Below are 24778 nucleotides of genomic sequence, written 5' to 3'. Positions count from 1 at the left end.
CAGCATTGGGTTTTTGAATCATCAAATTCCCCACTTTGACTCTCGATTACATTTTATGGGGCTAAGTCATTGGTTTGTGACAAAAAAGCAGCCACTCTTTAAGCATAGGAAGTCAATGTATTCAAGCCAATATTGACGCCATACGAATTGAATTTTTTTTTAAATTAAATGATAATAATAAAACATTAATTCCAACAATATATTTCGGTCTTGTAGTAATATTTGAAGTTCATAAGTTCTTTCATTTCCTGTCTTCATATTTTATTTTCAACCCAAACTCATAACTAAGGTACGATCTGTGTTGATTTTCAAAGAAGAATCTGTTTCCATGAATCTTATGCATAGCGAAATAAAATGAAACAAGTGATTTTGCACGAAACATATTTCTTTATCACAGTTAAATTTACATAAAACAAATTATGTTGTTTAAATTATTCACTGTTTTGTTTGTTTGTTTGTTATTTTTTTACCACAATAAACACTTAATATTATATACTTTTTTTTAATTATTACATAATTATTATTTTGTGTGTTAAAGTTTTCTGCATTTAAGGAAACCAACTGACACTTAAATTTTAAAATACTGAATGTATTATTATTTTGCATTTTCTTGAATAAAAGAATTATTACTTTATTTATTATTTGATTTGCGCTTAACAAATCAATATTAGCACAGCACGCGCGTTCCTAAGTAAAATGTGTATAAACTATTTTTTGTTTTTAATCAAATACAAGAACGTAATATTAATTTGAGCTTATTTCAACATTTTTGTTGTTGTTTTTTTTTTTTGCAGTAAATATATAAAGTTGAAGTACATAAAACATTTCTATTCATTACAAACACTAACATTTAATATATATATATATCATTATAGTTTTCTTCTACTATTTGCTTAAAATTTATTTATATTATGTGTAAACACAAACACAATTTCTGTATATTTTTTTAAGTACTAAATGCCTTCTAGTTCAGTAAATGGCTTGACCTGAATTTTAAGTTATTTCTTTTTTCTTTTTTTTAAATAATTATTTCTCCGTTTCCGACTCAATATAAAATTTTAAGTTTTATTTATATTTTGCTATGCATCACTTATACATTCTTGGAGTCCAAAAAAATAATGCATAACCTTGCTAAAAGTAAAAGAATGCCTTAAGACCTTTTGGACATAACAAAAATCAGCATAATATATGTTCTTTTCTTTTTTCGCTGAGTGGACTTTCTATTTGTAAAAGCTCTTAAGATCTACTGTAACAATTTGCAAAGTAATCCATTTTTCCTTAGACGTTCTCTGCATATAATAACATAATTAGTTTAAACAAGTTTTTTTTCCCTCCATGTAATATTAAGTATTAAGTCATTAACAATATTATTTGTTTTATTTTTTAACAAATTAAGGAAAGAAATAGTTGAGTGCTTAAATCTTACCCCGATCGGGTTTTCGTTAAACTCTATAATTGGGATCTTCGGATAAAACCATTGTTATTGCACTTCCTGTTGACGGACTTTGATAGTCTTTGCAATTATTGCTTACAGTCGATGCTGTGCGAATAAATGCGCGATCCAAATCGATTGGGGGACGAGAGCATTCCGACATTGGTTTTATTAGTGAATTTGATGTGAGTGAATCTAATTCGTGTGTCTCGGAATTAAGTAGATCTCCAACTGCTGAACTTGATGGAGTAAGAAGTTGTTCGCTGGCAATAGCTTGGCTTGGTTTTCTATGACAAACAAAATTGAAAAAGTATTGAGATCAAAATAATTGTTGTTGTGAAAATGAATAAACTTTGCAAGCAAACTTTCACTGTTTTAAAATTAAACAACACTCATAATAAGACTTACCGTTCATAATAACCGCCACCAGTTTTCTTTGGCCTTTTCTTGAACTTAGGAAACTTTAACTGCATAAATCCATACTGCGGTCCGATAAGCTTTAAAACGCTTATTAAGAAAAACGTAGCATAAAACCAGCTCACTGTCACACAAACAACTAAAAACACTCCAATTTGTATGTACGGCAATAATTCCGATCCCAAAAGAAATGCTCCTGCCAAAGCTGTTGTTAACGCGGCCATTGCAGTTGGCCCACAAATTCGTGTTAAAGCGTAACGAGTCGCAGCATCACGTTCATTTGTTGGCGACATGCGATAATGAATGCCATAGTGTATACTAAAATCCACAGCCAATCCAATTGCCGTACTCACTGAAACACTCTCCAATATATTCAATTTCCAACCGAGAAGAATAAGAATTGCAACGGTTGTGAATATTGTAAAAGTCACCGTAATAACCGCATAAAAACTTATCAGCACATTTAACGTAACAAACAACAATACCACCAATGATGCAATCATAGACATTAGAATTGCATTGATGGTTCCTTTCGAGAGGGTATCTTGCAAGTCGTAAAAACTCAGTTCGCTTACAAACCATCCGCCTTGCATTTGAGGCGGTGCAGTCTTTAGTTCCGTCTCAAACCATGCCTCCACTGAATGCACAAATTCTTTAATTGTCGGATACGCCATTGTGTAGGAAACATTACTCTCGAACTCAATGACAATTGCTTTTACAATTGGTGGAATCTGTGTTGAGTTTTCATCTTCGTAATTTTCCGGTGCCGCCATAAATTTCGGTCCAGCTACACCAGGAATGAAAATCTTCGGTCGGGAATATAGAGAATGTGTTATGTGGGGCAGACAGTATTCAAATACATCTGGTTCATAGGGAAATTTTGAAGTGTCACAACAAGGTGTTCGATCTGTAAGATCTATGCTATCAATGCATCTGAAAATAAAGGAATTTATTAAATAACAAACTGGAAACATATTGATTTGATTGATACAAACATTCGACTCATATATGAGATAAAACTCTCGATAAAACAATTTGGCAATAGCATGCCCAATGTGAGCTTATAGAATGGCTGTTGTTTGATGTTTTTACAAAAGTTAAATAGCCATAATTGCGATGCTTTCGATGATATATTAAAATTATTGTCAAAGTGTAAATTCCCATGTGAGCTTGGATTTGCATAATCACCGTCGTCTATAGGCAGAATACCCCATACGAATCTCATTGGAAGCTTATCGAGTGACTATTGTAAACAAAAAAGAACAGGAGAAGTATGTTGTATTTGTTAAGGTGTTTACAAAAGTTCTTTCACTTACTGGTATCATTCTCTCAAATGAAAATTCATTTTTAAACTTTGAATCATACAGCTCGAACGGATGTGAATTAACAAAAAGTTGGAAATCAGATGTTTCTGGTAATTGAATTCCAGGATAATATAAAACAACAATTCCGCTTCCAATTCCGATAGTACCTATTTTTAACAAAAAATAATTAATATTTACATTTAGTGGAATTTTTTTTAAAGGTTAACCAGGGGTCTTGTGAATAAAAAAAGAGTAAGTTTTTTTTAGAAGAAGGTAAAGCTACAACCTAAAGCTATTCAAATCCAGCTTGAGCTTTGTTTTATGTAAATAAAAAATAGATTAAGCTAAATAGTCTTAGATATCTAAAAATGGTTTAAGCTTTTTTCGCTTTTTCAGCAAACCGAAAAGCAAATTAACGGAATTTTGTAAGCTGCTGCTGTTACCTTAAATTATTATTATCTATTCTTACAGCGTAAATAAATGTACATTATAATAAAAAATTAAAGTTCTAGCCTACAGGGCTTACGGCTTGGAGATAACTATAAAAACAACATCATCATCATCATTGCTAACCGGGACCCAATCTTGGTCTCATATAACAAATTTTTCCAACTATACCGATCACGAGCCGATGACATCCAGTTGCGAGCACCAAGTTTTCGGGCGTCCTGGTCTACGCCATTTCTCTAACGTAAGCATGTTCTGCCACGTGGTCACCTTCCATAAAATGTACTACAAAGGACTTTCCGAACTTTTTCCTTTTTGCTCATATGAACTAGGTGTCCAGCCCACTGGAGTCTACCGATCTTAATTTTTATCTTTATGGCTATGCTATTGTAAGCGACCTTAAAGACTATAAACAGATGATAAGTTAAAATAATAAATTCTAGAGCATGTCTAAGGGTAAGAACATCTCTGAAAGTTGTTGATTTGTCTTGGATGAACCTTCATCCGGGTAGCCCACACATTTTTTTATATATCACATAAAATTGTTAGCATTTTTAAAATTTTGTATACACTTGGGCATGTCGCATGCAAAAAAATTGATTGGTGCTTTGCGCTTAGCTTTGTAGCGTTCACATTTTTTTAAATATTTAAACGAAATAAACGGGTTTTGATTGAAAATATATTGGGCTAAATATGTATAAAGGAATAAAAAATTAAAAAAATTGTTTGCTCCTTAACAGCACTAGAATCACTAAAAATTCATTAAATTCAGGTAGTTACTTGCCAAAATCAATGGGGCAGTGTGTAAAATACGATTTTTTATTTTTTTTATATTTTTTTCAAAAAAACAATAAATTTTTATAAATAGCATCGATTTTCTTTTTTTTTATTTTTTTATTTATTCCAAGAAAAATTGTAGAAAACTATGAAAAATAGGGCAAATTTGCATTGTGGCATAGGTGCAAAAGTCGATAAAACTCCCAAAGTATAACAGCCAGCTAAGTCAATTCAACTTTTTTTCAAATTCTAAATATATGTTCAGATATTTGCTTTTAAATTTTTTTTTAAATAGTTATAGTAACTTTTTTAGACAAAAAATCCAAAATGCATTCTTTTTTTTCCAATATTTTTTGCGAATTCATGGGGCAAACTGATTTTTTTTTTTTAGTTTTAAATTTTTTTTTTTTAAAAAGGACCATATATATTACTCATACTATCGATTTTGAAAAAAAAAATATTTGTCGCAACATAATTAAAAATGCATTTCAATATAACAACATTTGTGGTGCAATTGTGAGGGATTGGGAGCTTATATAATTGCAAAATATTTTTTTTATTTTTTTTTTTGCATTTTGTTTATTCTATTTAAAAAAGTAAAAAGTTCTTGCGTCTACTGTTTATTTAATTTAATTTTTATAAAAGAGGTCTATTTTGCATTTTTTAACAACAAATTTCTTTGTAAACGCACACAATGAAGTTTCCAGTTCCCAAGAATGCCACTGCATCTCAGCGCTCAGGAAGAGAATTCTTTGCAAAAGAATTTCGCCCGCCCATCCTCTCTTAGATTTTTTTTGTTGTTGTTGGCCTCATGGCTCATTTAGTTTTTGTATTCTTTGTTTTGCTTGCGGTATACAACAACAGAAAATATAAAAAAAAGACTTTTCTTAGAAATATTCTAGTATTCGGTATGATGTAAGGTCATGGACTCGTGATTTGGGTGTTACGTAGTCAATCGTATAAGCAGAATTTGATTTTTGATTCAACTTTCGGCAAGTTTTGTGGTTGCACATTGTAGTATAGGTATAAAAAAGGGTAAAGAGGTATTGTAGGTATCGTAAATTCGCTGTCATATATTTTGTTTTCTTGATTTTTTTTTGCGTACTATCACTCCTGGGTATTGCATTTTTTTTGATTTTGTTTATGGTCAGCTGCTTTCCTTAGACAAAGGAAAAGGGAGAAGTTAAATAAAATAATTATTTTTTTTCAACGCGTATGTAATACACCTACCTACTTGATGGAATTTCGCTGTCACTTTGCATGGTTTGATCGTTATTTGATTGAATATTGTGTAATACATCTGTATGTACGTTAAAATAACCACTTGCCACGAAAAAAATTCTCAAAAAAGAGGCTGGAATGCGACTCACACTGATGACGTCCCATCCCGTCTGTCGATTTGTCTTGCTTAAAAGTTTGTCTATATGTACTCGTATCAATTTTTACCAAATTTGCGTAGTATTTTTTGTAGATTTTATTTTTTATGTAAAAACGGACTGTTGGATTTTTATATAAAAATTACTGAAAATCAATTTTTACCAACTTTTGTTAATTTTTTTTTAGGTTTTTAATTTTTTGTACAAAAACGGCCAATTCGATTTTTTTCAAAATTTTACTGAATGTTGAAAATAATATTTCTTATGAGATAAAATAAGTTTGAAGCCTAAATTTCAACTTTTTGAAAAGATATTTGAATCGATATTCAATTTTTACCAACTTTGAGTAATGTTTTTTTAGATTTGTATATTTTTATAAAAAAAACTGTCAATTCGATTTTTCTCAAAATTTTATCAGATGTCAAAAACATTATTCTCCGTTGCATAAAATTGTTTAGGAGATGAAATCATATTTTAGTCGTACAATTTTGGATGTGACAATTTTTTTTCAGTTTTTTCGATTTATAAAAAAACCAATAAATAGATTTTTTTCAAAAAAAAATACTATCAACCAATTGTAACGGTTACAATACATATATTATATAAAATTTAATTCAAGTCTCTAGAGTTTTTGGTTCGTAAGATATTTAGGGTTAACCAAAATGTTCACCTTTTTTTTAAACTGCTATGGTAAAAAAACCACCCACGCAATTTTCTTGAGAGCCCTTTCTGCATCTTTCTGGCTTATTATCTGTATAACAAAATTTATTTGAAGTCGATATCTCTTCTGGTTCTTGAGCTATGGACAACGAAAAAAACGTCGCGAACGTTACGGACGTACGGGCGTACAATCGTACGTACACACGCACGCACAGACATCTTTCTAAAAATCTTTGATTATATAGTTAGAAAATGTCGACCAAAAAAAGAAATTCAAGAAAAAAACATCTCCTTCGATAACAAAATACCCACTTGCTTTAAAAAATTCGAACCATATGCAAAAGACAACAACAAATCTACCTAACTAGCCATACAAAAAAAACCGGTTTATTATGCAACGTTGTTCTATTTCTATATCTATTTCTTATTTCTTTGATTGGCTGCTTGTGCATAGAGGATTTTATTTCCTTTTATAATTCCTGTACCCATTTAACACATTAAGGTAAACACTATTAGTAGTAGGGAGAAAAAAATAAATAAATTAGGTGGCACAACAGTCCGTTAGGAACAACGGCTTAGTGACTTAGAACTCTCAACCATTCCAGTTCGCGAGTAATGTTGTCAGAGATGGAGGGGATCTACTGTTTATATGCCGAATCTGAACGGCTACTTTGAGAAAGCACTTTTCATGACAAGAATTACTCTGAAAAGTGAAAAAACCCATGAAGAGATAGGTGGCACAGACAGGGATTCAACCCAGGACCTCTTGCATGACAGTCCAACGCACTTTATTTAAAATTTTTTTTTTTTAATTCAATCTTATAACTATCTTAAACCTAGACAAGAATTCATAAAAGTAGCCTTATTATCCATAACTTACAACTAACTTACTGGTCCCATACGGCACTCTAAGTTAAACAATAATACTTAATTCTAATGCTTTTGGCCCTAAGATCTATTTAATTTCAATTCAATTTTATTTTGTATCCGACTTGTGGAAATTTATTTTCAGTTTCCAGTCCTCGCAATATCGCTGAATCTTATCGAAATCACGCTGCAAAAGAATTCTAATAACCTCAACCTTTCGGGCCGTTCTGTACGCAATTAGATCGTCAGCGTACGCAATTGCCTTTGTAAGACTACCTATCAGATCGCTGATGTAAATGCTGAAGAGAATCGGCGAATTCCCTGTTCCCTGTTGAAGACCATTTTTAATTGAGAATGTTGTGGTAGAAGTTACATTGCCACTTTTGACAACAAACTTTCTACCGTTAAGCATAACATAAAGTACATGCAATAATGGCTTGCTTATGCCAAGTCTGCTCAGTTTTAGGTAAAGACCCTCTAACCATAGGGTGTCAAAGGCCTTTTCCAAATCAACCAGAACAGCACCTGTGCATTGTTGTTTTGATTTATTCCATTGGATATCAGAAACGAGTTTAGACGCAGCATGAATTGTGTCATGACCCGCCTTGAACCCGAACTGTTTATCCCGAATTATTTTGTTGTCCGCAGCCCACTTAGTCAGAGCCCTGTTAATGATTTTTTCGAAAACTTTGCCGATGCTCGGAAGAAGACTTATCGACCGAAGATTCGACGGGTTGGAGTTGTGCTTTCCCTTTTTCGGGAGAGGATGAACCACAGCGGTCTTCCAATGCACTGGATAATATGCATTATGGAAGAGTGTGGTCCAACGCACTAACCATCACGCAACGGGTACTACGGGTGGGGAGAAAGCTTACATTTTATTCTGTAGCTGTGTTCTTAGCAGCTTTGTCTGCCGAGTCATCCCCTTTGAAACTTGAGTGCCGTAGTATCCAAGTAATTGTGACCATTTTCTTAGTTCTGGAAATATTGTCCTGTATTTTGGTTATTGAAAGTAATCAGTTTTTAATATTCCTTTATGCTTTTAAAGTCAATGGGCCATCAGAGAAAATCACTAATTTTTTTAGAAATGGATATTTCGGTAGATTTTAGGATTGCGAGTGGTGTTGTATAAAATAAAGAGAAGTAGTCTCACTGAGATTAGGACGTCCCCTTCTTCAGACCAGTTCCATTTTCAGATTTGGACCTACCATAGTAAAGGATTTAGAATAATTTTGTTCTGTGGTCTTCTATAATTTCTAGACATAGTTGTACACAAGTTTTTATACGTTTCTTTGTCAAATGCTGACATATCGGTGTTTATGTTGTTGCATGGTGTCCCCCTTGGAAGAACAATCCCAAGTGTCAGTATATTGATCGTTTGAGAGATACCAATTTCACGATCAAAATTAAGAGGGACATTTTCTTTTTATTCTTTTCAGAGCATAGTTTAACTTACTGTAAAGTGATGTTCGATAGACAGCTTTCGTCAGGTTATTTGGGATCGTTGCAAATTTTCTCAAACTAAGTTCGATGATTTTTTTTAAAAAGATTTTTGAGTAAATATTTGATCATTTAATTTTCCTTGTGACATCGACTATATTATTTTTAGAGGATAGAAATCTTATTATATTAAGCTTATTCTTAAGTAGTGAGCAATGGTCCTTAAATCTGAAATGTTTGTCAAAAGTTATGCCTATAAAGTCTAAGGTATTTACATTTGATATTCGGTAATTAAGAATAAGTATATGAAATATATTACATTATAGTATTGTACAATTATGTAAATTTTTGTTTTTTTGTTTTTTTTTTGTTTTTGAGACAATCGACCCTGAGTGCGTACCCCATACTTAGGTTAATTAGAGTTTTTTTTCTAATATGTCCTTAGTTAGTTATTAAGAGCGTTGAACTTTTGGGTATACAATTTGACAAATTGTATATGCATATGAGTAGAACTTGTTTCCATTTAATGGCTTCCTCAAGGCATCAAGCTATTGAAGAAACAAATTTTTTGAAGTATCTTACTTTAGTAAATATTTTTTACCATTCCTCTTGAAGGCCGGTTCTTAAGAACTTTTAAGCAACTCGACGCTTAGTTCATCCATTATATGCTCGATTGCATTAAGGTTAGGTGTTTTAAGCACCTTAAGACAGTTATACAATAACCATGACCTTTCTGTACAAGATGTGTGTTTTGGGTATTTGTTTAGCTAGAAGATGAAATTATCTTTGATTTTGATTTATTGAATTCGTTAAACAAACTAACGTTAGAACTTAAGACTAATATTACATTTATTCTTAGATTTATAGATTTACAATGCTTTAAACAATTTGCAAAAAAAGCTAAACTGAAGCATTGAAAAAATTTACTTTTAAAATCATTGTTTACGTTATATACCAAAAAGTAATACTTGTTGAAAACTGAAATAAATTGGTTAAAGGGACTGTTTTTACCATAGTTAGATCTGCTTGATGTAGGACGTAAAGGAACTTGTCTTCTAATACTTGAACGGCTATAAATAAAGTTTAATTTTATAATAAAGCATAGCTGAATACTCTCTGCGTTAAGAAAGCGGTGGAAGATTTATCATTGTATGGTGGAAGTTCGAGACTATTGGACCATGGGAAGAAATCATTGTATATTACCAAGTCATTATCAGCTTTTGTTTTATTATATTTAATCCAGGCCTTGTTTCTTTTATTTTTTTAAAGTTTTTAAGGCTTTTTTTTTGTTTTAAAATATTGATGTAAGCCATTTGATACCTTTTATCCTCCACAAAATCTTAGTTCTGATCACCAGAACTTGCAACGCATCCTCATACCTTAACCAACCAACTAACCAACCGCCATGCTTTACAGTAGCCCGAGTATGCTTATAAGCAAATTAGTGTTTTCATACATTCTTTATCTGAATTAATTTTGCTTCCATCCGTGAACAAAACCTAAATTATAATATTGTTAAATTATAAAAAATTGTAGTTGCTAACAGATACGCGCATTAAATTGGTTTTCTAGACAGGGGTGAAAGAACCTTGATATTTTTGTATTGATTCATTTAATTTTCCAGCTAAAGCTATTTTTCTTTCACATATAATTAAAGCTAAAGCTGGAAAAATAGGGTAAGGATAGATAAATGGCATTGACTAAAAATTGTTATTGCTAGTTAACTTAAGCTTCATAATGTTCTCTTTTGCTTAAAGTACAAGTTTAAGCTTTAGCTTTTTTTAATTCACAAGACCCAAAAAATAAGAAATAACTTACTAAATAAAATAACCCATACAATGGGAAATTTAAGTACAGCATTGACAGTTAGGTCTTCTAACTTTTTGCAGAAACAATTAATTGACTTGTTAAATTTTTGAAAAATTCTATGTGATATGCACTTTCCACAATCACATGATATTCGTTCCATAATAGAAACAGTAGCTGGTAACCAAGTTACCATTAAAAAGAAATTCGACATGACAGCTGTTCCAGCAAAAATACTTTTTTTTTTAAAAGAAAAGAAATAAATGGTACAACAAAGATTAATCATGAAAAACAAGAAGAACAATAAAAACAAAGAATTTAACTTACCCAAAACATTTAATCGAAGTTATTGAACAAAGATAGGATGCATAAAAAGCAGCAGCCGTTGTCAATGAAGTAACAAACATGGACAAAGCCGAATGACTCAATGTTGTAGCCATCAAATACTGTAAGGTTTCCGAATATTCTGTATCCATCACAGATATAGAATGCGAATTTGTGCTCGAAGACTTTGTTATTCTCTCCGCCAATATACATTGCCATAATTTTAAGAATATAAATGCATCGTCGGCACCTATTCCTACGAAATTTCACATAAAAACTCATCTATCATACATTTTTTTCTAAATTAGTCCAGTAAAATGGAAACTTCCCCACGAAATGAGGAATAGTAAGCTAGCGACCTTTGGTGGTTCATAATTTACGACTTAAACTCGGGATTTTTGAAATTTTATGCACAATGTTTAGAACACCAACTTATTATCACTCATCGTGAGATTGTCTCCTTTATTTACTTAATCAACTGGACTAATGTGGATTACTCACCAATAATCACAACCACAGCGAGTAAATTCATAAATGGAAAGAACGTCATTTCGAATATTAATGTATAAATAAAGTAGGCTAATCCTAAGGAAAATATCACCGCTATGCACGTCATGCCGGTAACAAACAAAGATGACGTATACAACCACATGCAGATCATTACAGATAAACCGCCCAATCCAACTAACCATCCATCGGCGAGTAAAGATTCATCGAAGAGTGTGTTTTTGAGGCCCAAATCCATTGCGGTAACTTGCACAAGTTCATTTTTTAACTCTCTGAAAACAAAAAAACAAACAATTTGTATTACGTTCATAAAAGTCAATAATTTTGCTTAGTTTTGTAAAAAAATCAATAATTTTTGTTTAGTTTTGTACAAATTTTTTTTAGATAACAAAATGAATACAAATTCATTCAGAAATACCACCTATCAATGTCACTTCAGGTCTCCGACTGCTGATAAATTTCCATCTAAAGCACATTGGGTCTTGCAAACTGATCCGAATCTTATATCTGGACAATTTGCTAATAACATTGCTTTGAATAAAGAATCAATTCAATGTAAAATTAAAGATGACACTAAACCAGAAAATTATGAAGATTTTCTAAAGAAACTAGAACAAATCAAGCCTGATGTTTTTAAGATGCATTTCACTCAACCCAATATAAATATAGGATTGCTGGAAAAAGTATTTGAAGACCACAAAAGAACAACTTATCAACATTTTTACTCCCCGAATGAGTATTACCCCAGAAAGCAAAAACCACAGAAGGAACATTCTAGCCTAGGTATTCTTCAAAACAGTTCAAAAAAACTCACCAGTTATGATGCATACTTTAATAATATTGAAGAGTTCAAAAAAATGTTTCAATTTGATAGAAAAAGTGAAAATGAAAAGCAGAAACAGGATGCACTTTTAAAACGTCGTACAAATTTGGCAATTAAAAATATGACAACTTATTATTTAAACTTATGTGAACCGGCCATACTATCGAGACGCTCTTTGTTGAGGGATGGTAAAGCAAAAGAGTCTCCTTTGGATAGATACACAGATAGGCGTGTGTAGATGAGTATTTGTTTAATATTTTAAATTCGATTTCGTTCGAATAAATAATTGAATAATCATTAAAGGAAAGAAACAACTTAATTTTTTTTTTAAATTGCACATGAGAAATAAAATATTTTATTAAAACTAGTTAGTTATGTTATTTTCGACAGGTTCGTTATTATTTTAAGGTCATTGATATATTTTCTTAAATAGAAGGCAGTTTAAAACAATATTTTTCAACAATGGCTATAGCAAAGGCAAGTCTCAAACATTTAAATTAAGTGAATGACTGAAAAGAAGAAAAGACCACGGGACTTTAGCGGTACCTTATAGAATATATAATTTTTATGAAAATGCTGCAAATATTAAAGCTTTCAAAGCAAACAAAAGCTGCAATGATGCTTTACTTTAAATCGATTTCTATATCACAAGAGCTTTATTGGCTCGTAATCACGTCACCATATTGTCCCTAGACTTCGAAAAGGCTCTTGATAGAATCGGTTAGCCTCGGATACGGATTCACTGTTGACACCCCACGCAAACGAAATAAGGACAACGAACTTCGGATCTGTACGTGGCATGTTAGTTCCCTTAACAGACCACGTGCAGCCGAACAATTAGCGGAAGCCCTAAACTGCTGCAAGGCAGATATTACCGCCACCCAAGAAGTGCGATGGGATGGACCGGGGAAACGCAAACTAAAAGACTGCGATTTATGCTACGGCGAATGCTACCGAGAACAAAGACAGCGTCTATTTGGGTGTGGATTTGTTGTTGCAACTCAGGCAAAAAATGTTGAGTTTCAATAGTGGGAGCGAGGTCATCAGGACAATCCGCATCAAGACTAAATTCGCTAATATAAGCCTAATATGCGCGCATGCCCCAACAGAGGAGAAAGATGAAGACACCAAAGACATATTCTTCGAGCTCTTGGACAAGAGATATGAGCAGTGCCCTGGCTATGACATTAAAATTGTCTTAGGAGATTTTAATGCCAAGCAAGGAAAAGAAGACATCTTTGGTGGCATAATCGGGAGATACAGCCTGCACGAAACCACCTCGGACAACGGATTCAGGCTGATCGATTTCGCGATCGACGCACGACACGACACTTCTCCAGTATACAGGATATCCGAACATTCCGAGGGGCCAACATTGACTCGGACCACTACCTCGTTGTAGCCAAGGTACGACTACGGATATCCCGATCCAAGCCAAAACAAGGAAGTACTGTGAGAAGATTCGACGTTAGACGGTTACAATCGCAAGAGACTGCCATGTCTTTTTCCGATAATCAGCGAAACAAGAGGCATACAAAACGGCGCTGCTCGCGAGCTCTACGAGCAGAAGGGAAGAGAGGAACACCGGCTTCTTAGATGGAAAAAAAGAGAGCATGAGAAGCGCGCGATCAAAGAGATAGAGGGATGTCACAAAGGGAATGAGGTTCTAAAATTTTACCAAAAGGTAAAAAAAAAACCTCCCAAGGGTACCAGCCATGAACCGAAGCCTGTAAAGACGATCAGGGAACATCGTAGTAGAACCGCAGTCTATGTTGAGAATATGGAAAGACCACTTCTCCAAATTATATAATGGCAATGACAAACCGAATTCCGCTGTAAGGGAGATAGAACCACTCAACCTAGGCGACGCAGATCAACAATTCTGCCTACCGGACTTAGGCGAAGTGGAGATAACTGTATCTAAACTTAAGTCAAACAAAGCTGCCGAACTATTTAAAGCGGCAGGCGATGACTTGGTAGGAAGCATGTACCAATTCATCTGCAAAATATGGTCGGAAGAAAGCATGCCCGATGAGTGGAATCTAAACATAGTTTGCCCGATACACAAAAAAGGAGACCCTCTTAATTGCTCCAACTACAGAGGCATCAGTTTCCTTAACATTGCATATAAGATCCTCTCTGCCTTATTATGTGAACGTCTGAAGCCTTATCAGTATGGCGTCAGACCAGGAAAGTCCACTATCGGCGAAATATTCACACTACGGCAGATCTTGGATAAAACACAGGAGCTTTAAATCGATACCCACCATCTTTTTATCGATTTTAAAACCGCGTATGACAGCATCTATAGGGAAGAGCTCTACCGAGCAATGTCTAGTTTTGGCATCCCTGTCAAACTTATCCGTTTGTGCAGAATGAAGATGGAGAAGGCACGCTGCTTTATCAAGGTCGGAAAAGATCTCACCGATGCATTTGATGTCAAATAAGCTTTTAGACAAGGCGATGCACTGTCATGCGACTTCTTCAACATCGTTCTGGAAAGAATTGTGCAAAACTCAACCGTCAACACTAGAGGCACAATCTTCCAAAGGTCCATCCAACTACTCGGATACGCAGATGATATTGACATAATTGAAAGATCAAAGCGTGATGCCAGTGGAGCGTTTTTGAGCATTGCGACGGAAGCGAAGAGGTCAATGAGGACAAGACCAAGTAAAGGACATTAACAACGACGTCTTGGACAAAATGTTACCTTGGACAGCTATAACTTCGAGGTAGTTAAGGACTTTGTCTACCTAGGCACCACTTTTAATACAGACAACGACACCAGCGCTGAAATTAAACGAAGAATAACTAGAAGGCAATTGATAAGTAAAGTCCTTTTTCGAGCATCTCAAATCACCATCTATAAGACACTTATCATCCCAGTTCTCATTTATGGTGCTAAAGCCTGGACCCTGTCAAAGAAAGATGAGAGCGTCTTAGGATGCTTCGAGACAAAAATTCTTCGGGTGATTTTTGGTCCCGTACACATAGATGCAGAATGGAGGAGAAGATATAACGACGAACTGCACGGGCTGTACAGCGACTGTGACCTAGTTAATAGAATTAAAGTCCAATGGCTTTTATGGCTAGGTCATGTAAAGTGAATGGACATCAACGCTCCAGCCTGGAAGGTCTTCGAATCCATTCCCGAGTAGAGAAAGACCGCGACTTAGGTGACACTTAGATGGGCGAAGACCTCAACCAACTTGGCATGCGAAACTGGAGACAGCTAGCTAGGGACCGAGCTGGCTGGAGACGCATTTTTCATTTCAACTTATTTTAATGTTTTCACTACCAACTTAATATCAAAGAATTGCTGAGAGCACATAATGTCCTCTGTCCATGAAATGATGGGCATTATGAAACGATGTTTGTGAACAAAATGTGTGAACTTTAGTTTATTGCTTTACAAAAAGACTTGGTTACTCAATGTGAAAACTTGTTCATATGGCTGAAAGCCTGTTTCAAAATGATATGTTGGGCTTAGCAAGAATGGTAAAAATGAAAAAGTCGTTCTTTATGCCGTGTTATTGCGATATTAAGGAAAACTATTGTCCACGCTATAAGAGTGAAAGGATCCTTGGATTAAATGGTAGGGGTGATTACAGAACATTTTGATTATTGGAAGCATGTCGACAAAATGTTTTTCGTTTTTTTTAATGCAATTTTTGGAAACACTCGTCAAGAAAAATTACAGAGAACCAAATAAGCAACAGACTGTGAAGAAATTCTTATTGGAAAAGTAATATTATGATTTTTTTTGGAATTTATGTATTTTTTTTTTTGTACTTACGTATTTTCCCAATGATGAAACAACGACAGAATTTTTGTTGTTTGTGCAACAGGAACGAAGATCATAGAATACTTAAGAAATAAATTTGAGTCCTGCAAAACAAAACAAAATATCAAAAATTATAATGTATACATTTCTAAATAATTTAAACTTACATTAATTTTAATAAAATTTAAATCAGTCAAATAATGTAAAATATTAAATACAGCGTTATGACGTGTGCACTCTATCGGTGCAGGACATCTTGATTCACTGCAGTCATAACCTATTTTCATGTTTAGATAATAATCATAACAACCCACAAGAAGACTTTGAACAGCTGCTACATCGTCGGGCTTGAAAAATAAATGAAATCATTAAAAACAAAATAAACAAAAGAGTAAAACTTAATTCTTACAGTTAAATCAAAACAGGACGTCTTATTGGAAAGCATTGCAACATAATTTGGTATTGACCATGGACGGCAGCAATTGTCAGTAAGCATCTCCTTTTGGCAATAGTCTCCATAATTCTCAATTGCTATTATCTGATGTTCTAATTGGCACATAGCCAACAAGGCATTAACATCAAAAAGTGAATCAGTTGAATTAGGACCGATACGTTCCACAACAAAATGTGAGAATTCCTTAGCTACAAAAATTGAGAGAAAGAGAGAAATGTTTTTAAGAGATGAAACCAAATGATGGAAAAACGTAAAATTTGTTTATATTTACTTGGCGATTCACAGAAAAAACCATCGATGTTAATGTGAACTTCATTGAACATTGGTGGCGGTGTTGACTGGGACAGAATACGCCAAGTACTCTTTTTCGACTGCACTCTTTCTTGCTCTTCTTTCTCGTCAACAAACGAAATATTTCGTCCATAAATGTTTCGATGGTGATTTTCTTCATCTAAAGAAAAAGAAAAAAACAGTCTGCTGATAAATCCTTGTTTAAATTTTAAATATATTCGGTTAAAATAACTCTCTTGTTGGCAAAGCTTGTTTTGAAACTAAGGACACTTTGAAGAGAAAGACAAAAACCTACAGAAAAGGTCTCAATGATGGCGCTATCACAATCTGATATCACCATATTCATTGATAGCCAAGCAGTATTAAAATCGAGTTCAAGATCTTACGGCTCTTAGCTCAAAACATAAAATTAGACTCTGTAACAGGTCACAGCGGTGTACCCAACCCATCCTGCAATTTAAGTCGCATCATTGGTAACAAGGGACTCCAAAAATGCCTTGAACCTATGTCACGACCAGGAAATTATGGCCCGAAACCGACAAAACAAAATCCAACTGAATTATGCATCTAGACCACTACTTGCAAGCATAATAACAGGTCACAACCTACTGGGTTACCATAACAAGAAAATACGACTTACTACCGATGAAATGTACAAAGGATGCAGTGATGAGGAAGAACAAGAAAACACAGTCCACTTCTTATGCCACTGTCCAGCACTAGGCAACACTAGAAACAAATTCTTAAAGAATTTGAAGAAATTAAATTCAGCACCCTATTAGACTTCATCAGAGCCTCTGATGAGACAAACCATAATATCATAGCTTTAATCACTACTTCAGGGTATCACAATGGATCTACATTGACTTAAGTGTGGCGATAACGTCACCAATCGGCGGCCCAACCTAAACTAAGGGTATGAATGTTAAAACAATAACTTGATTGTGCTACAGTGTTTTACCCATGAATCAAAACACTCGGTGGCGATTCAGCTTGTACAAAATCCAGAGATTTCATATCGAACTTTTAATGACAAGTATTAGTCTGGGAGTAATATACATGTGGAGAAATAACCTTAAATTCAATAACCTTAATTCAATAAACTTCGCTTCTGTTTAAGTGGTATATTTTGGGCGAAGAAATGTAAACACGGAAAAAGCCAAAGACCTCGTGATAAATCGAGAACTGTGGGTTAGTATTGGATGATTTGAATTGAAGGGAATCAGGAAAAATCGTGGAAAAAAGGAAAGGAAGAAATAGAACATTGAGGTAACTGAAGGATAAATAACGAAACCTTAACGTATTCAGTATTGGGATTTAACTCCAAAGATGATAGGTGGATCTAGTTCAGCCTACTCGTAAATTTTCAGAGATAATTGATTTTACTTTTAAACGGCCGCTAGCACAGTTATTCGACTTTAGGCTTCCTCAATGGATCAATAATAATATTAGCCACTCCATTATTCTGAACTCATTCAGATTTTCACCTAGTAACGTCGGCTTAATACACAATTTGGCAAAATTGTCCATCCCTTCCAGGTCTACCTGGGCGAATAAGTAATTTTTAACAGATGAAACAATTATTTTGAATACAAATGGATCAAAAACCAATGACGGGGTTGGTGGAGGCGTGTACTACGACGGACTAGATCTGTCTCTTATTTCGTCTTACCATCTTTTATCTATCTTATTTTTCTTTGTCTCTTCCATTTTCTTATCTTTTTTTCAACTACTTAAAATGTATTGTCTGTAGATATTTAGGCAAAAGGAGTTGTTTTGATACGCGTAATAATATGAGTATGTTAAAACTGCTCATTACAGAGTTGGGTGAGTTGATGGTGGGTTCCACTGGTAGCTGCAGTGACGGTATACTTCGAACAATGGTAAATATTTTTAGCCATCGCGTTGAAGGGTTTAAAGTAAGTCATATTAATGACTGAAGATCGACGAGTTTCGATATTTGTTTGAAAATTCTGGACTTGACGCGGTTTGTGTTTCGAAAACATGGTTCTCGAAAGATATAAGTGACGCTTCATATTCTCTCAAGGGTTATAATCTTTATCGCTCAGATAGGATTGACCGAGGGGATGGAGTGGCGATTTATGTTAAAGAGGGTCTAATTGGTAAAACAAAAGTTTTCTCGCCATCGGATACTCCATGCGAATATCTTTTTATAGAGATAATATGGGAAGTCAATAACCTTCTACAAGGCACTATTTATAGGCCGAATGGAAATGTTGATTTAGAATCTATATACAATCTTATGGACTAAATAACAATAAGTTCCATAAATATAATTATATGCGGGGACTTTAATAGCAACTTATTAGTCGATGATAGCTTAAGTGAAAATATGAAATCTTTTGATATGCATTCTGTTAATTTGTCTGTATCAACACATTTTACTAAGGCTTCAAGTACTTTATTCGACCTCTTTTTTATAACTGAGAAAGATCCGGTTGTTTTTTTATAATCACCTTTCCGCTCCAGTTTCTTTTTCCAAGCACGACCTGATTTTTCTGACTTATGACTTCTGTACTAAAACTACTTCTGACAATAGTATCATAAAATATAGGGACTATACAAACGTTAACTTGACAACACTTCAACAACATATTCGTTCAATTTGTTGGGATAGTATTTATCTTCTGCCATCGACAGATCACCAAGTTGAATTTCTAATGAAAACTTAAGAATGCTGTTTAACTGCCACGTGCCTTTGAAAACAAAAAAGTATAAATGTGAATGGAAGCCCTGGCTTAGTGAAAGAATTAAAGTGGACCAATGAGATCGAACTTATAGAAGCTGGATAGTTTTTCGGGTGGAAGAACTTCAGACAGCTTATAAGACTCTAAGTAATAAAGTTGTCTTAGAAATTAGAGAACAATTTTTCTCTAAATGTTAATGGTGATGGTCGAAAACTCTGGGAAAATCTTCGAAAGCTTGGAATTGGTAAATAACGACAAAACACTAAATAATATTGATAAGAACGAACTTAATCGTAAATTCAACTCAACTATTCACTGATTCAACATTACCTTTGATAGACCCTGCATTTAGCTTTTCAGGAGTGAGCAATCTAGATGTTGTGGAAAGTTTTCTGTCAATAATATCCACTGTTGAAGGAATTGATGAAGTAAATCTTGTATTTTCGAAATCGATTTTGCCAATGCTTTTACCCTATATGCAGTTCTTACAACAGGAACCAATTTCCATTCTTCCATTTTTGTCTAAAGTTTGTGAACGCACAAGTTTGTAACCCGCACCATTATTTGGTACCAATTCAGTCAGGCTTTCGCGCTCAACACAGCTGCACATCAGCACTTCTTAAAGTCATTGAAGACATAAGGACCGAATTGGATAAGGATAGCGTAACGTATTTAGTTCTTCTAGACTTCTCCAAAGCTTTTGACATGGTGAACCACACCGCGCTGATGAATAAGCTGCGTTGGGAGTTTAACGTATCTTCAGATGCAATCAAATTACTTTTTTCTTATCTTAGCAACGGAAAACAAGCCGTTTATTTGAATAATAGTCTGTCTGAGTACCTACCTTTACTTAAAGGTGTTCCCCAAGGTTCTATTTTATTACCCCTGCTATTCTCGCTGTATATAAATAAAATCACTTCTCTTATTTCCAGCGCTTCAAAGCACTTTTATGCAAAGGACATACAAATCTATACAAGTTGTTTACTAGGCCTTTTTGAAAACTGTGCTTTTGATATCAATCAGGATTTCGAGCGGATCTCAAATTGGGCAGCTGATAACGGTTCGGCTCTTAACCCAAAAAAAAAGCAAATGCCTTGTGATATCCAAAAAAGAACTTGATTTATAAAATTTTCCTTCAATCATGCTAAATGGTAATATATTATAATTTGTAAGCACTTCTAGGAACCTTGGTGTGGTTTTCAATACGACTCTTGTTAAGATATATATAGTTCACTATTTGTATATATATACTTTTTTATAAAAACACTTGTTATATTAATGTTTATAGTTTTAATATCGAACAATATTGAAGTTTGATTTTATTCGATCATATTTTCTTGAATAATAAATATCTTGTTTAATTTATATTGAATTTAATTACTTCTTATTTATAAATTGGTCTTCCTGGAATAGCCGTTCTAACAACTCTTTCATGGAATGACCATATAAACTCATTAGTAAGAAAAGCATATGGCACTTTAAGAACATTATGGACTGCTCAAGGCTTTATGCCGATTAAAACACGAAATACTTGCTAAGTCTTTGGTTTTAACAATCTTAACCTACAGATGTGAAATTTATCACAACTACGATTTCTATAGCAAAAACAAATTAAAAGTAGCCTTTAATAGTTTCATACGATATATTTATGGATTAAAAAGATATGACCATGTTTCCCATCTTTTTAAAAATGTCTTTCGATAACTTAATCAAATTCTGAACATTGATACTACTTTTCAAAATTATAACTACGCGAAAGCCAACATATCTTTATGAACAACTTCTGTTTTCAGTATCAAACATATCAACTTATTTAATTCATCCTCGTTTTACGTGCCTTACATATGAGAGATAATTTTTCATCAATGCATGCCGCCTTTGGAGAACTTAGTGACATACAAAAATTTTAAAAAAGTTTACATGATTACATTTCTAATCAAAGCGACTAACTTATCTTTTACAGACATCTCACTTCTAATTCTCTACTAATTTTCTTCTTTTTTCTTTCTCTTTTTTAAATTATTACCAATAGTAAAGATACAATAGAGTTTTTTGCCTAAAGTTTTTTTTTCTTTTGTTCATACTTTTCTTTTTTTGGCTTTATATTATTTATTCATAAGCTTTCACTACCCTATGAGATTTATCTTAATGTGTTAGTAACAATTACTAATAAACTAAACTAAACTAAACTAAACCATTTGCGCATCAAAGGGCCTCTTTGCCTCTTGGCTTAGAGAAAATGTGATATTGACCACCGATATGCGCTTCTTCACAGATAATCAAGCTGCCATAATAACATTGAACTCTGTCTCAATAAACTCACTAACAACCCGAAACTACCGATCATCTCTTGTGGGGATGATGGAGCAGTTCATAATTAATTTTTATTTGGGTGCCGATACACAAAGATATTCTAGGACATTGCAAAGCTGACGAACTTGCAAAAATAGAGCAACTTTACCTTTGCTGGCAAACAAATTCAAAAACAGTGTAACTCTAGCTAACTGTAAACTTATGCTAAGGCATGATACCATAGAGAAGGCAAACCAAAGATGTTCTAATGCAACGACTTGTCGGACAACTAAATTAATTTGGGCAATGCTTGATGTTAAACGCTCTTAGCAACTTATTTCTGTTTGTAGATTGCACATTAGCTCCGTTATAGTTCTTAAATGACAATGCTTAATGCAAAGTGAAGCTCCAGCAAACAATTTTTGCAGAAGCTGCATGAATTAAGAAGAGATGAGACAGTGTCTTTCAAGTCCTGCCCTATCACAAAGATGAAGAATGCACCTGCAATGATCCTAGTGATCTAAGAAATTCCGACATCTATTTTCTCAAAAACTTCATCTGGTTCATCGAGCAAGGTAGCTCTTAAGGTCCATGTCGTATCACAACGGACCAACTATTGGTCTAAGTAAACACCGGGTACTTCAAAAAGCTTGGAATAGGCCAAGAACTATGGGTTAGTATTAAAGGGACACATAAAATGTCTTAGAATGTTAGGTTAATGAAGGAGGGAAGAAAAAATAGAGATAAGTGTGGAATAAGAAAGAAAACCTTATTGGAACAGCGCGGCTAAACTCGTCGGTTGGTACCTATATAGTGAAAAGATTCCTTTCACCAACTTACTCTTATTTCAATTATTTAAAAAAAAAGTAAACTTTACAAATAATTATTCTTCGTTTTCACACCTGTAATCGAGTCATTTGTTATTGCATAGTCACGAAAAACTCCAGTGTCACCATTCCACTCGGTGGGGTCTGCATCCGTTTCGGAGTTGGAGAACTTTCGCAATTTCTTTATTTTCCTCGATAAATCAGCGTTCGTTTTCTTTTTATTCTTCTTCTTCTTCTTGCGCTGGCGCTTCTTATGATGGCCCATCAGCTGTTCCACATCCTGATTATAGTCTTGCTGAAATGATAGCAAGTCATTTGGGTTAGCCACCAACTTCCCAGATGGTCCAGTTTCCTGCCACAAATTGCGCCAGGCAGTCAAACGCTGACCAATTTCAGTACCACGAGCTTCAAATCCCTAAACAAAAAAAAACATCAAAATCACACACAATTAAGTCGATTCTAAGACCCGAGTGTCCATTGAGACATACCAAAGTAGGATCACTAAAATCTGGAAACGTTTTAGTTATTAGCGAAACTATTATGCACGCCGTACAAAGCACCCCAACAGACAGGACCATTAAATAAGGCCGTCGAACCAAAAACGAGTAGTACCACTTCATGTTGGCTTTTTGGCCGAGTAAACATTGGTTGTTTCTTTATCTCTGGTTATTTATTAAAATCACACATTTTTCCTTTGAGAAGAAGAATAAATTCCTTTGCATTTGGTTTTGCAAAGCAAATAAGTTGTTGCTCTTTTTTTATTCTAATCGACGACGTTGCCGTCGGTGCTTCGCCATTTTACTTGAGCTTAAGGAACAGGAAAGGAACAATGCAAACATAACTTTTTTCTTTAGGAATAAGGAATTTCTATAACCAAATGGCAAATGGTGTGTGTATTCAACAAGTTAAGGAATTTTTGTATGAACTTAATTTTAGTTATTTTATGTTATGAGTTGTATTGTTAGAGTTTGTTTTACATTTTTAATTAATAAAACAGATTTGTTTTCTGTTTTTTAAATGTGCGGATAGGAACTGAAAATCTTTTTCTTCACTTGGAAAATTTATAACAAATTTCTAATAAACAATTTTGACAAATATGAATGTCAAGTGGAGTAGTTCACGGTAGAAGCAGAGAGATGGTTTAAGAGCAACTGTGATTGATAGTATGATGGAATAAGGGTAGGTACACACTGGTGTATCTATCTGTCCGCGTTCGTGTGCATTTATGTCTGGATCCGACATTAGCAGGTCTGCTGATATTTAATATGAATGGAATTTTATAAATCTATATTTTAAGTGAGTTAGCTTTTTCCTAAAACTAAAAATATGTTAGTTTTTGCCTAGAACTCTGAATTGTGTTTATTTTTGCGAGATCTGTAAGTTTTCTTCTTCAAATTGAAATCTTTTAGTCTCCGTAGCAGCCGTATCAGAATAAGTATGAAAAAAGGAAAACCTATTGCATTTACATATCATTATCAAATCCGTTGTTAAGTAATATAAATTTATGGTGTTGTGATTGTATAGTGAAATAAATAACAACAAATGGAATCAGGGTGGTATTTTGATATTTTTTTCAAAAATCTGTATTTATTTTTAAACTTTCGTCCTTCCTGGAGTCGGAATAACTTAATTCGAAACATTTAAAAAGGAGGAAAACTGGAAAAGAATTTTAAATTTTCAGTCATGAGAAAATTAAATGAAATTAAATGTTTGTATATAAAAACTTAACTACGCTTCGGGAGAATATACGTAACCCCACCTAGCGGCAACGGTGACATTAGCTCAAACGTAAAAAATAAAAGATCCATGAAAAAACTATAGATTTTATTCAAAAAGATGACATTGATTTTGGAGCATTAGCATAAGACCTTATCTTTGATGTGGCCTTAAAGAAAAAAGGCTAAAAATGTTAAATCACAAGCACACTAATTAAAGAATCTAATGAGTAGGCAGTCAACAGTCAATGTCAGTTTTGACATTTATATCGTATTAAAATTGTCAAACACTCGCATTCGAATCCATACGCAACTCATATGTGGGATTATCTAATGGGCATGAAGATCTTGGTTGCCGATTGTGGTCGCATCTTTGAGAAATGACAAAATCAGTAAACTTTTCTTGTTTCAAAATTGGAATGAAAGCTATTATTGGAAACCTCTATATAAAGTCTTTTAAATTTTAATTTTCTAACAGTCTTATTTAAAAACACTGTATAGAGCCTACATAAGTTATGTAATCT

General features: G+C 33.8%; 2 protein-coding genes across 3 annotated transcripts; one reads left to right on the top strand and one right to left on the bottom strand.

The window, feature by feature from the left end:
- Positions 1-361: 361 nt before the first annotated feature.
- Positions 362-23635, bottom strand: LOC129939750 (protein dispatched). 2 transcript variants are annotated; one of them, XM_056047871.1, is made up of 13 exons: positions 23028-23635; positions 22615-22954; positions 16693-16872; positions 16377-16609; positions 16135-16314; positions 15980-16071; positions 11352-11629; positions 10854-11106; positions 10539-10762; positions 3166-3320; positions 2845-3092; positions 1841-2782; positions 362-1719 (listed from the first exon to the last, which is right to left on the bottom strand). In XM_056047871.1, the coding sequence occupies exons 1-13, from the start codon at positions 23157-23159 to the stop codon at positions 1443-1445; spliced, it is 3534 nt and encodes a 1177-aa protein (XP_055903846.1). In that variant the 5' UTR covers positions 23160-23635; the 3' UTR covers positions 362-1442. The 2 variants fall into 2 exon arrangements, with proteins under 2 accessions (XP_055903846.1, XP_055903847.1); XM_056047872.1 differs by having other exon boundaries at positions 10854-11100.
- Positions 11676-12547, top strand: LOC129939751 (uncharacterized). Its single transcript, XM_056047873.1, has one exon. The coding sequence runs from the start codon at positions 11750-11752 to the stop codon at positions 12416-12418; it is 669 nt and encodes a 222-aa protein (XP_055903848.1). The 5' UTR covers positions 11676-11749; the 3' UTR covers positions 12419-12547.
- Positions 23636-24778: the final 1143 nt, after the last annotated feature.

This window comes from Eupeodes corollae, chromosome 1 (genome assembly GCF_945859685.1).
Source record: "Eupeodes corollae chromosome 1, idEupCoro1.1, whole genome shotgun sequence".
NCBI classification, from domain to species: Eukaryota; Metazoa; Arthropoda; class Insecta; order Diptera; family Syrphidae; genus Eupeodes; species Eupeodes corollae.
The sequence above is the reverse complement of the archived record's forward strand: the minus strand, read 5'-3'. Positions and strand labels throughout refer to the sequence as shown.